This window comes from Oncorhynchus mykiss, chromosome 4, assembly GCF_057628025.1.
Source record: "Oncorhynchus mykiss isolate SJ-2025 chromosome 4, ASM5762802v1, whole genome shotgun sequence".
NCBI lineage: Eukaryota > Metazoa > Chordata > Actinopteri > Salmoniformes > Salmonidae > Oncorhynchus > Oncorhynchus mykiss.
Window position 1 is genome coordinate 55,434,081 of NC_143025.1, and position 12,874 is coordinate 55,446,954.

Genomic DNA, 12,874 nt, shown 5'->3' on the forward strand with positions numbered 1-12,874 from the left:
TTAATGTTGCTACTATTGAAGCTGGAAACAGCTGATTTTTTAAATGGAATATCTACATAGGCGTACAGAGGCCCATTTATCAGCAACCATCACTCCTGTGTTCCAAATGTTGTGTTCGCTAATCCAAGTTTGTAATTTTAAAAGGATAATTGATCATTAGAAAACCCTTTTGCAATTATGTTAGCACAGCTGAAAACTGCTGTCCTGATTAAAGAAGCAATAAAACTGTCCATCTTTAGACTAGTTGAGTATCTGGAGCATCAGCATTTGTGGATTCGATTACAGGCTCAAAATGGCCAGAAACAAAGACCTTTCTTCTGAAACTCGTCAGTCTATTCATGTTCTGAAAAATGAAGGCTATTTAATGTGAGAAATCACCAAGAAACTGAAGATCTGGTACAATGCTGTGTACTACTCCTTTCAAAAAACAGCGCAAACTGTCTCCAACCAGAATAGAAAGAGGAGTGGGAAGCCCCAGTGCACAACTGAGCAAGAGGACAAGTACATTAGAGTGTCTAGTTTGAGGAACAGACCAAGTCCTCAACTGGCAGCTTCATTAAATAGTACCCGCAAAACCCCAGCCTCAATGTCAGTGAAGAGGCGACTCCGGGATGCTGGCCTTCTAGGCAGAGTTCCTCTGTTCAGTGTCTGTTCTTTTTCCCATCTTAATCTTTTCTTTTTATTGGCCAGTCTGAGATATGGCTTTTTCTTTGCAACTCTGCTAAGGCAAAAGCCAGCCTCCTGGAGTCGCCTCTTCACTGTTGACGTTGAGACTATAGCTACATTAAGTATATAGGCTATTTATATAGATCATCTAAAGATTTAGCCATATGTCTGTGTTTGCTCTCTCTAGCCACTAACACAGTGTACGACCCCTATTCCACAGCTGTGGTTGGTCCTCACTGCTCCCAGTCATACTACGGCTGCTGCCCCGATGGCCACACTTCCTCCGGTGGGCATAGAGGAGAGGAATGTCCTGCAGATGACTGCGTACGCACCCGGTAAGACCTAGGTGGCATCTGTTCAGTTGGGTGCAACTTTACATAACTTTAAGATAGAGATAACATTGTGTAAAACAGACATGGCATGCAGAGGCAGATTAACTTTGTTACTTTGACAGTCCAACTAGTGACATTCACATTCATGGATGCTGTCTGAGTCCATGTTTCTGTCTCACCTACCTTTGTGCCTTTCCATAACAGCTATCGTTTTTTTGTCTACCCTATACCTTACCTGTGTTTGTCTCCGGTTGTCAGGTACGGCTGCTGTCTGGATGGGGTGACTCCTGCTCAGGGTCATAGAAGGGCAGGATGTCCTGATTCCCACCCACTTGCGGTAAGAGCTGCCCACTACCCATTGTGGCAAGACCACTCTTTTTCTTTCACAATCAAAAGCAGTCTATCCATCCCTTTAGATTGGAAAATCTCTCTCTAAGTAGATAATAAATAATAAACAAAAGTGAAATAAACAATACAAATTAACAGTAAACATTATTTTAGAACTTCTGTGAGTGTAAAGACATTTCAAATGTCATTATGTCTATATACAGTGTTGTAAAGATGTGCAAATAGTTAAAGTACAAAAGGGACAATGAATAAACAGAAATATGCCTCTCTCTCTCAACCAGTCTTTTTCCAATTCAATGTAAGGGCTTTATTGGCATGGGAAACGTATGTTTACATTGCCAAAGCCAGGGAAATGGATGATAAACAAAAACATTTTTTTACAGTAAACATTACACTTACAAAAGTTCCAAAAGAATAAAGATATTTCAAATGTCAAACTATTATTTATATATACAGTGTTGTAATGATGTGCAAATAGTAAAAGTACAAAAGGGAAAATAAATAAACATAAATATAGGTAGTATTAACAATGTTTGTTCTTTACTGGTTGCCCTTTTCTTGTGGCAACAGGCCACATATCTTGCTGCTGTGACTGCACACTGTGGTATTTCACCCAATAGATATGGGAGTTTATCAAAATTTGATATGTTTTCAAATTCTTTGTGGGTCTGTGTAACCTGAGGGGAAAGACACTGCTCAAAAAAATAAAGGGAACACTTAAACAACACAATGTAACGCCAAGTCAATCACACTTCTGTGAAATCAAACTGTCCACTTAGGAAGCAACACTGATTGACAATAAATTGCACATGCTGTTGTGCAAATGGAATAGACAACAGGTGGAAATTATAGGCAATTAGCAAGACACCCCCAATAAAGGAGTGGTTCTGCAGGTGGTGACCACAGACCACTTCTCAGTCCCTATGCTTCCTGGCTGATGTTTTGGTCACTTTTGAATGCTGGCGGTGCTTTCACTCTAGTGGTAGCATGAGACTGAGTCTACAACCCACACAAATGGCTCAGGTAGTGCAGCTCATCCAGGATGGCACATCAATGCGGGCTGTGGCAAGAAGGTTTGCTGTGTCTGTCAGCGTAGTGTCCAGAGCATGGAGGACCTACCAGGAGACAGGCCAGTACATCAGGAGACATGGAGGAGGCCGTAGGAGGGCAAGAACCCAGCAGCAGGACCGCTACCTCCACCTTTGCAAGGAGGAGCTCTGCAAGAGCCCTGCAAAATTACCTCCAGCAGGCCACAAATGTGCATGTGTCTGTTCAAACGGTCAGAAACAGACTCCATGAGGGTGGTATGAGGGCCCGACGCCCAAAGGTGGGGGTTGTGCTTACAGCCCAACACCATGCAGGACTTTTGGCATTTGCCAGAGAACACCAAGATTGGCAAATTCGCCACTGGTGCACTGTGCTCTTCACAGATGAAAGCAGGTTCACACTGAGCACATGTGACAGACGTGACAGAGTCTGGAGACGCCGTGGAGAATGTTCTGCTGCCTGCAACATTCTCCAGCATGACCGGTTTGGCGGTGGGTCAGTCATGGTGTGGGGTAGAATTTCTTTGGGGGGCCGCACAGCCCTCCATGTGCTCGCCAGAGGTAGCCTGACTGCCATTAGGTACCGAGATGAGATCCTCAGACCCCTTGTGAGACCATATGCTGGTGCAGTTGGCCCTGGGTTCTTCCTAATGCAAGACAATGCTAGACCTCATGTGGCTGGAGTGTGTCAACAGTTCCTGCAAGAGGAAGGCATTGATGCTATGGACTGGCCCGCCCGTTCCCCAGACCTGAATCCAATTGAGCAGATCTGGGACATCATGTCTCGCTCCATCCACCAACGCCACGTTGCACCACAGACTGTCCAGGAGTTGGCGGATGCTTTAGTCCAGGTCTGGGAGGAGATCCCTCAGGAGACCATCCGCCACCTCATCAGGAGCATGCCCAGGCATTGTAGGGAGGTCATACAGGCACGTGGAGGCCACAAACACTACTGACCATCATTTTGACTTGTTTTAAGGACATTACATCAAAGTTGCATCAGCCTCTAGTGTGGTTTTCCACTTTTTAATTTTGAGTGTGACTCCAAATCCAGACCTCCATGGGTTGATACATTTGATTTCCATTGATCATTTGTGTGATTTTGTTGTCAGCACATTCAACTATGTAAAGAAAAAAGTATTTAATAAGAATATTTCATTCATTCAGATCTAGGATGTGTTAGTTTAGTGTTCCCTTTATTTTTTTGAGCAGTGTATGTCTCTCTAATATGGTCATACAATTGGCAGGAGGTTAGGAAGTGTAGCTCAGTTTCCACCTCATTTTGTGGGCAGTGTGCACATAGCCTGTCTTCTCTTGAGTGCCAGATCGGCCTTCGGCAGTCTTTCTCAATAGCAAGGCTATGCTCACTGAGCCTGTACATAGTCAAAGATTTCAGGTATTCTGCCAGTGTGTACTCTCTGTTTAGGGCCAAAGAGCATTCCAGTTTGCTCTGTTTTTGGTAAATTCTTTCCAATGTGTTAAGTAATTATCTTTTCGTTATCTCATGATTTGGTTGGGTCCAATTGTGTTGCTGTCCTGTGGCTCTGTGAGGTCTGTTTGTGTTTATGAACAGAGCCCCAGGACCAGCTTGCTTAGGGGGTTCCTCTCCAGGTGTACTTCTCTGTAGGTGATGCATGAATTGCTTCCTTTTAGGTGGTTGTAGAATTTAACGTCTTTTTTCTGGATTTTGATAATTAGCGGGTATCGGCCTTATTCTGCTCGGCATGCATGATTTGGTTTTATGTTGTACACAAAATATATTTTTTGCAGAATTCTGTATGCAGTCTCAATTTGGTGTTTGTCCCATTTTGTGAATTCTTGGTTGGTTGTGCAATGGGTTCTATAACTGATTCTAGTATTTTAGCCAAATCCTAATTGGTATGTCAAATTTTATGTTCATTGTGATGGCATAGAAGGACCTTCTTGCCTTGTCTCTCAGATCGTTCACAGCTCTCTCACTCTCCTTCTTTCACTTTCTAGGACCACTCCGCTCCTGCTCAGTCTGGCCCTATGTGTTCCCTGTCACATGACGCAGGACCCTGTGCCATTTGGACTTCCCGCTTCTACTACAACTCAGCCACTGGCAGTTGCACCCAGTTCTGGTTCGGCGGATGCCAGGGCAATGCCAACAACTTTGTCTCCAGGGACCATTGCCAAAGGAAGTGTGGCGGTGCCGTCGTGACACCAAGAGTGGCATCCCCACACGCACGGTCCGTGAGGGTGAGCACAAGGGCGAGGGCATACCGTGTCCGGTCTTAAGAGACACAAGAAGAATGTGTTTCAGTGACACACAGGGGAAAGGAAAAATATGAAGCAATATGATTTACCTGTTTAATCTGTGAATGAATGTCTTCCAAAATTTGACCTGCACCATTTCTATTATTTCTGTCATTGTTGATATCAATAAACTGAACAGATCTGTTGAATCATGGTGTCCTTCTTGTATCATACTTTTTATTTCCTTTTTACAGGGGTGGAAAAAGTACCCAATTTTCATACTTGAGTAAAAGTAAAGATACCTTAATAGAAAATAGTAACCCAGTAAAATACTACTTGAGTAAAAGACAACATTTGGTTTTAAATATACTTAAGTATCAAAAGTAAATGTAACTACTAAAACATAATTAAGTATTAAAAGTATAATTTAAAATTCCTTTAAGAAAACCAGATGACGCTATTCTTGTTTTTTAATTTATTTACAGATAGCCAGGGCACACTCTTATCACTCAAACAAAATGTACAAACAAAGCATGTGTTTAGTGAGTCCGCCAGATCAGGGGCAGTAGGGATGACCAGGTATATTCTCTTGATACGTGTGTGAATTGGACCATTGTCCTGTCCTGCTAAGCATTCAAAATGTAAGGAGTACTTTTGGTTGTCAGGGAAAATGTATAGAGTAAAAAGTACATTATTGTCTTTAGGAATCTAGTGAAGTAAAAGTTGTCAAAGAAAGTAAAGTACAGATACCCCCAAAAACGACTTAAGTAGTACTTTAAAATATTTTTACACCACTGCCTTTTTACATTGAGACTGACCCCAGTCTATTTATGTTAAATAAAAACGTACAAAACACTTTTTTACAAACTGGTGCTTTTACTTTGAAGTAGACATTGACCTTTTTCTACCGGAAGAGAATCTACCTTTACTTCCTTTCTTTAACAGCTGCATTGCACGGGGATAGCAAAGCAGTATAACAGCAAATTAAACACTGAATCTGCAAGTCTAGCTTGGACACCAGAACAAACATGGTAAGAGTGATTGTTTATCGGGGGGGTTTTCGTCATATATTGCATGAAACTTTTATTCAATCATTTGGCTTTTGCTAAGATAGCTTACTGTGGCTAGCACTAGCCCGAGCTCGCGACTTTACTAGCAACTACTATAGTTGCTAATTTGTCTAAATGTTATGAGCTAAACGTAGCTACTAATGTTAGCCTGTGCATTATTAGGTAGGTCATGTTAAGGGGAAAAGCCACTCAAACGATCTTTTGTTTTTCACGGTTGATACAGTCCTAGTCTGATTTAATCAGGCTGTAATACACAATTAATTGGCATATACAGCAGGAAACTAATGACTGCAAAATCTTAAATGTTCCTTTCGAGGAAGAATGTTTAATAAAATGACATTTGAACGTACTTTACCTGCTGTGGTGTTGGTCCTTCAGATGGTCAAAATTTGATACAAAAAAATCCATGCGTGTACTTAAGTCTTGTGTGCATGCATACTAACTGAAGTCAGCGGGTATTTATATTGTATTGCGCGTGTGCCTGGTGATAGAAATGTCTACTTCAGGACCAGCACTCTAAAAAGTAATAAATACATTCCTGTTGATATTGTCTCAATTTCAACCATCTTAAGGACATGGTTTTGTAGTCATTAGTTTCCGGCTGTATATACCAATTCATTGTGTATTACAGCCTGATTAATCAGGCTAATAGAGGAGAAGATGGGGGAGGAGCAGGCGGCCGAGAACGGAGAATAAACAAAAGATAACTCATCCCAAGGGCTTTGACTTCTCAAACATGACAAAGCTTACCAAATATGATGCCCCATCACCTTATTCATTCAATAACTTACTTAGATAACAATTGTTGTGACTATACTTGAATTAATCTGATGACTGCTATCTCTAAATAACAAATGTTTAATTGTTACCCGATGTTTAATTTAATCATGTAACAATTAACTCATTAGGATTTGGGGCACCACGAGAGGTTATTTAAAGAGTTACCATCTCCCAAATTAAACTCTAGAAGGTATTACATTGATGAACAGTCATCTTATTAATCATTACCTCGTATCATTATCATTCTGAACAGGCGTAACCTTCTTGGATCTGCAAACATCCCAGCTTTGCTCATGATTCGGTTCTAGACAAATTGGCTTATTTATTTTCTAGCTAATTAAATAACACAGAATAAACATACACCCTTCATACATGAGAAACGGGTCCCTAGCGGATTCTTTTCATATGACGGCTTGTTACGCAGAAAATTAATAGTGGGGGGAGAGAAAGAGGGACACTTATCGTGGATACATTTTAGAACTTTTCCCACAGTAATCATATACTTTGCACACGAACAGCCACCCGTTTGGAATAAGAAGTCATGAATGAATTTACGTGCGAGTACCTTTGTTTGCCGTCTCAGTCTGAACCAGGCCGCCTTAGGAAGGATGTGGGTTGGCCTTTCAGCGGCACGCTTGTAAGGCTCTGATTGTCCGAAAGGTTCTACTGTTGTTCACTCTGAAAGGTAGCCAGCCGTGATGATGGTAGGAGAATACTGTGATTTGAAGAGTAATAGGATGGTGTGAAGAGCACGCTTGTCTAGATATTTTTGTATGGCTGAAAGTAAAGTAAAGCCACGACACTATCAAGCAAGTCAGTTACAATGACTGTCTAGGAACAGTGGGTTAACTGCCTTTGTCAGGGGCAGAACGACAGATCTTTAACTTGCTAGATCGAATCCCCGAGCTGACAACCTTTCAGTTACTGGCCCAATGCTCTAACCACTAGCCTACCTGCCGTGTCATATAGGTTGTACACTCTGCAAACAATATGTCCACTCAGACAATGACAACAGCAAGCCTGGAATAATAATAATAAATGCATTAAAATAAATGACCGTAACCAAAGTAAAACATTGTAGATTATGAATGATAGGAATTAACAGTAAATGTCCTACTGGTGATATGCAATGGGGAATTTATATACACTAACAATCAAACGCAAACAATTCACACAATTTTGCGGGAGAGTGCATTCTGGAGAGAGAAGTGCATCTGGGCACATGGTCAATCCGACATCTGCATTGGCCATGCAGCATTTACGGTGATGTGACCTCAGCTAAAGTCAGGGCATTCACAATTATTGCATTTCGCAGACCAGTGCAGCGCTGTTGTCAAGGAAGTGAGTTTGTTTATACAGGATGTACCGCCCCCACCTACCGTCAACCAATCATGTCTTCAGTACAGCTTTTGACATAATTGATCAGTCTGCTGCTGGAAAATCGTATGTGTTATGGCTTTACACCCCCTGCTATTATGTGGATAAAGAGTTACCTGTCTAACAGAACACAAAGGGTGTTCTTTAATGGAACCCTCTCAAACATAATCCAGGTAGAAGGAATTTTCCAGGATAGCTGTTTAGGCCCCTCAAACGGCTTGTCTCTGTGTGACCCAGAGGCCACAATATGTCCAAAGCATCATTAAATCACTACTAGTCATGCTTCATTCCGGGCCTGCTATTTGCACGGTCCCTGCGGTCAGACAGAGCTACTGTCAATGTTTACTAACGACTAGCTGCCTTAACACTCAACAAGGCAGGTCCAACAGGCCCTGGTTTTGTCGCACCTGGACTACTGTTCAGTTGTGTGGTCGGATGCCACAAAGAGGGACTTGGGGAAAATTGCAGTTGGCTCAGAACAGGGTAGCATGGCTGGCCCTTGAGTACACGGAGAGCTAACATTAATGATATGCATGGCTCAAAGTGGAAGAGAGATTGACTTCTTCATTACTTGTTTTTGTAAGAGGTGTTGACAAGCTGAAAGTACCGAGCTGTCTGTTTAAAATACTTGCACACAGCTTGGACACCCATTCATACCCCACAAGACATGCCACCAGAGGTCTCTTCACAGTCCAAGTCCAGAACAGACTATGGGAGGCACACAGTACTACATAGAGCCATGTCGTGGAGTATGGGCCTGAGGGCGTGTTGTGAATTCTGTAACAAATGTATTGTTGTACGGTGTGGTACAGAGCTTGATCTGGCCTCTGCATGTCTCTGTAGGCTCTGCAGTTGCGTCACATCCTCCATATGAAGCCTCCAACCACATTTTCGAATCAAGCTAAAATGGGCTTTTAGTCAAGGCCTCCAATGGATTAGTTCACTGAGATGGGCGCAAATGTGTTACTGCTCGAGTCAACAATCTCGGTCGACCAAACTATCGACCAGTTGGGGTCAGCCGTAGTCTGTGATAACTCTTCTTGTTTCTCTGTTTTGCAGTCACACACAATTCTGCTTGTCCAGCCAACAAAGAGACCAGAGGGGAGGACATATGCCGACTACGAGTCAGTCAACGAATGCATGGAGGGTGAGAGTCAATCTACAGACAGAGTGCAACAGTTTTTAAACCAAGAGTTCCAACTGGCTAATACTTCCGGGAATGCCTTGAGAAGCAGACCCCACAGACCAGACCGTGGTTTGGGAAGTGGATGGTAGAAGTTACATTTGTCCTTATTTGTTCATTTTTTTCAATCTAAAGGCACAACCTAGATTTGAGCCAATTTCTAATGTAGCTGAGCATGTCATTACTACAACCTCGTGAAAATGACAAACTGACACTTTCGTCAAAAACGACATTATAGCAAAGGAATGCCTTTGATTTGACGACCTGCACGTGCGCGACACAATCGTTAGATCAGATGATGTTTCTGCACATGAGCTTAGCTAGCTAACGTTGCCATTATGCTACAGTGTGCCCTTTTGAACACGACCCTAGTGTAAAAAATAAAGCTTTTAATGGTTTGTTGGCGAGGTGTTTTGTCTGTAACTTAAGTATTTTCCCATGTAGTTCTATGTCTCACCCTGTGTCCCTCTTGATCCAGGTGTGTGTAAAATGTACGAGGAGCACCTGAAGAGGATGAACCCCAACAGTCCCTCCATCACCTATGACATCAGCCAGCTGTTTGACTTCATTGACGATTTGGCGGACCTCAGCTGTTTAGTGTAAGTAGTACTGTACAACCTCACTGTTAAAGGGATAGTGCAGTACAATTTATGTCTGCCTGCAGTTTGAAGGAAGGTCAGTTCTGGGGCCATTGCTAATTAGCATTAGTGTAATGACGAAGTCTACAGGAACAGCTAGCATGCTACACCTAATGGTTTAGCCTTAACTTCACCTTGCTTACTAGAGTGCTAATCAAACTAATACTAAACTGCAGGATTGTACTCGTTAGTCCACACTGTAGCAATACGGTTTGCAAAGTAAAATGAATACAAGCCTTTATCAGGTAATCCCGCCCTGTTTCATTCCTAGTGAATACGACCTTGTTTTATCCAGTCATTTCACAGCTCTTGAGGAGCTGTCAACAGTTGGCCAAGGTTTAGGGGACTAGGGGTCAACTTCAGATTGGGACTAAGAATTGCCTTCTGTTTTCACCCCAGTAATAATGAGGTCCAGTAGGCTATTTGACAATAAGGCTTCATCTCATGAGAACAAAGTTACGTTAATGACATGTCTCTCCTGGGTCGTATTCAAAATGTTGTGTGATAGAAAACTAGTGTTTCTTATTGGACAATTCAATGGGTTTAATCATTAGTCATAACCCTTCCAAACAGTTGCAATTTGCAACGACAACGAGAGTTTCTATTGGACAAATTTAGGTAGGTCCCTCCCTGTTATGTTTGGTTCCTAGTGAATACACCCCAGGTATTTCCTCTCAAATGTCTTTTTTTTTCTTGCATTTGTTGTCTAATAAATACGAACCATCACCTCTCCATCCAGATACCGGGCGGACACTCAGACATACCAGCCATACAACAAAGACTGGATCAAGGAGAAGATCTACGTGCTGCTGCGGCGTCAAGCCCAACAAGCTGGGAAGTAAAGACAGGAAGGGAAGGAGCTGAGAGGTTGCCCCCTTTGCACAGCTCTAGGATCAGTTTACTCCACCCTGAAATGAAAATCACTAGGTAATGAAAAGCCCAAACTGATTCGGGACCAGTACATAGGGGCAACTTCATCCTTGGCTTTTTGGTAGAGGTTGTAAAGAGGGAGGGGGACAGTGGCCCTTTTCGAATACACAACGTGCATTCACCCTCCCTTGAGATAATCACAGATCGAGAAGTGATTGGATAGATGAGAACAAGGTTATCAACCTATTGCTTTCACCAATTCAACTGAATCTGATCATTGATTACGCCAAGTAAGGGAGGAAAGTATTCGAACGGCGACAGTGATCTATGGGCGGGAGACAAGCCTATCATTTGTTTGGGTCTATTCTTTGTGGAAGTGGCTAGTTGATTGAAGGACAAATGTATTGGTAAAGATGGGTCTTTTGAACAAAAGAAACTAGACAAGATTACATGAACTAAAAACAGGACAACTATTTTTGTTTCTTTCATTAAATGTCCATTTCTGTTCAAGGAAGAGGGTTATGAGGAGTGACTTTGCTTAGTTTTTTAATGAAAATTGAATTGAAACATGCCACTGATGGTGTCCGTTAAGGGTGTAATTTGGTAATTTTGTAACATTGACGAATGTGATTTACCTTAAATGCTGATTATTAATTTAGGGTGAATTATGTCAGCTTTATTTTCCGTATTTGCAACTCTTACTACCATTTTTATTTTAGACCTGTGAAATCCTGTTTTTGTAAACTTGATATTTGGAATTTCTGACATCTAATTTCATGTTTTCTCTGGTAATTGTTTTTTCTCTGAATACAGGAAATAAACTTTTCAGATTTTATTTGGTGTGTTTTACTGGAAGCATATCAACACACTACTGCATCTGTTTATTTACTGAGAGAATGTGAAGAAGTTCTACTACACCGGCTCTGACGCTCGTCGGCTGTGGCAGGGCTTGCAAACTATTAGACTACAAAGGGAAGCACAGCCGAGAGCTGTCCAGTGACACGAGCCTACCAGACGAGCTAAATAACTTTTATTCTTGCTTCAAGGCAAGTAACACTGAAACATGCGTGAGAGCATCAGCTGTTCTGACGACTGTGTGATCACGTGTCTGTCTAACCAGACACCTAGGTATTTATAGTTGTCCACATATTCTAAGTCAGAACCGTCCAGAGTTGTGATGCTAGTCGGGCGGGAGGGTGCGGGCAGCAATCGATTGAAGAGCATGCACTTAGTTTTACTTCCATTTAAAAGAAGTTGTAGGCCTCGGAAGGAGTGTTGTATGGCATTGAAGCTCGTTTGGAGGTTAGTTAGTGTCGAAAGAAGTTCCAGATGTATACAGAATGGTGTCAACTGCATGGAGGTGGATCAGAGAATCACCAGCAGCCAGAGTGACATCATTGATATATACATAGAAAAGAGTCAGCCTGAGATTTGAACCCTGTGGCACCCCCATTTAGACTGCCAGACGTCCGGACAACAAGCCCTCCAATTTGACACACTGAACTCTGAGAAGTAGTTGGTGAACCAGGCGAGGCAGTCATTTGAGAAGCCGATAAGAATGCAGTGATTCACAGAGTCAAGCCTTGGCCAGGTCAATGAAGACGGCTGCACAGTAATGTCTTATCGATGGCGGTTATATCGTTTAGGACCTTGAGCATGGCTGAGGTGCACCCATGACCAGCTCGGAAACCAGATTGCATAGTGGAGAAGGTATGGTGGGATTCGAAATGGTCGGTGATCTGTTTGTTAACTTGGCTATCTAAAATTTTAGAAAGGCAGGGCAGGATGGATATAGGTCTATAACAGTTTTGGTTTAGAGTGTCTCCACCTTTGAAGAGGGGGATGACTGCGGCAACCTTCCAATCTTTGGGGATCTCAGACGATACGAGAGGTGGAATAGGCTAGTAATAGGGGTTGCAACAATTTCGGAAGATCATTTTAGAAAGAGGGTCCAGATTGCCTAGCCCAGCTGATTTGTAGGGATCCAGATTTTGCAGCTCTTTCAGAACATCAGGTGTCTGGATTTTGGTGGAGAAGCGAGGGGGCTTGGCCAAGTTGCTGCAGCAGGTGCTAAGATGTTGGCCGGGGTAGGGGTAGCCAGGTGGAAAGCATGGCCAGCTGAGGAAAATTAAATGATCGATTATAGTAGATTTATCGGTGGTGGCAGTGTTTCCTATCCTCAGTGCTGTGGTCAGCTGGGGTGCTCTTATTCTCCATGGGCTTTAGTATCCCAAACTTTTTGGACAGTGCTACAGGATGCAAATTTCTGTTTAAAAAAGCTAGCCTTAGATTTCCTAACTGACTGAGTATATTGGTTCCTGACTTCCCTGAAAAGTTGCATTTCACA

The 12,874-nt window shown here is 42.5% G+C and overlaps 2 protein-coding genes across 3 annotated transcripts in view; both read left to right on the top strand.

The window, feature by feature from the left end:
* The window catches only part of LOC110521993 (papilin), a 31,643-nt gene extending 26,825 nt beyond the window's left edge, over positions 1 to 4,818 (top strand). The window contains exons 11-13 of one of the 2 annotated variants that reach the window (XM_021600030.3): positions 854 to 1,001; positions 1,257 to 1,335; positions 4,373 to 4,818. In XM_021600030.3, the coding sequence (XP_021455705.3) occupies positions 854 to 1,001; positions 1,257 to 1,335; positions 4,373 to 4,651 (506 nt within the window). In that variant the 3' untranslated portion in view covers positions 4,652 to 4,818. The remainder of the gene's footprint in view (positions 1 to 853; positions 1,002 to 1,256; positions 1,336 to 4,372) is intronic. The other variant, XM_021600031.3, reaches the window with a different exon arrangement.
* Positions 4,819 to 5,497: 679 nt separating this feature from the next.
* Positions 5,498 to 11,362, top strand: LOC110521994 (enhancer of rudimentary homolog). The gene is made up of 4 exons (XM_021600032.3): positions 5,498 to 5,640; positions 8,896 to 8,983; positions 9,498 to 9,618; positions 10,397 to 11,362. The coding sequence occupies exons 1-4, from the start codon at positions 5,638 to 5,640 to the stop codon at positions 10,497 to 10,499; spliced, it is 315 nt and encodes a 104-aa protein (XP_021455707.1). The 5' UTR covers positions 5,498 to 5,637; the 3' UTR covers positions 10,500 to 11,362.
* The last annotated feature ends 1,512 nt before the right edge of the window (positions 11,363 to 12,874 follow it).

Coding starts and splice junctions, on each gene's coding strand:
- LOC110521994 (XM_021600032.3), top strand. Junction 8,984..9,497: donor AGTCAACGAATGCATGGAGG/GTGAGAGTCAAT, acceptor CTCTTGATCCAG/GTGTGTGTAAAATGTACGAG. Junction 9,619..10,396: donor GCGGACCTCAGCTGTTTAGT/GTAAGTAGTACT, acceptor CTCTCCATCCAG/ATACCGGGCGGACACTCAGA.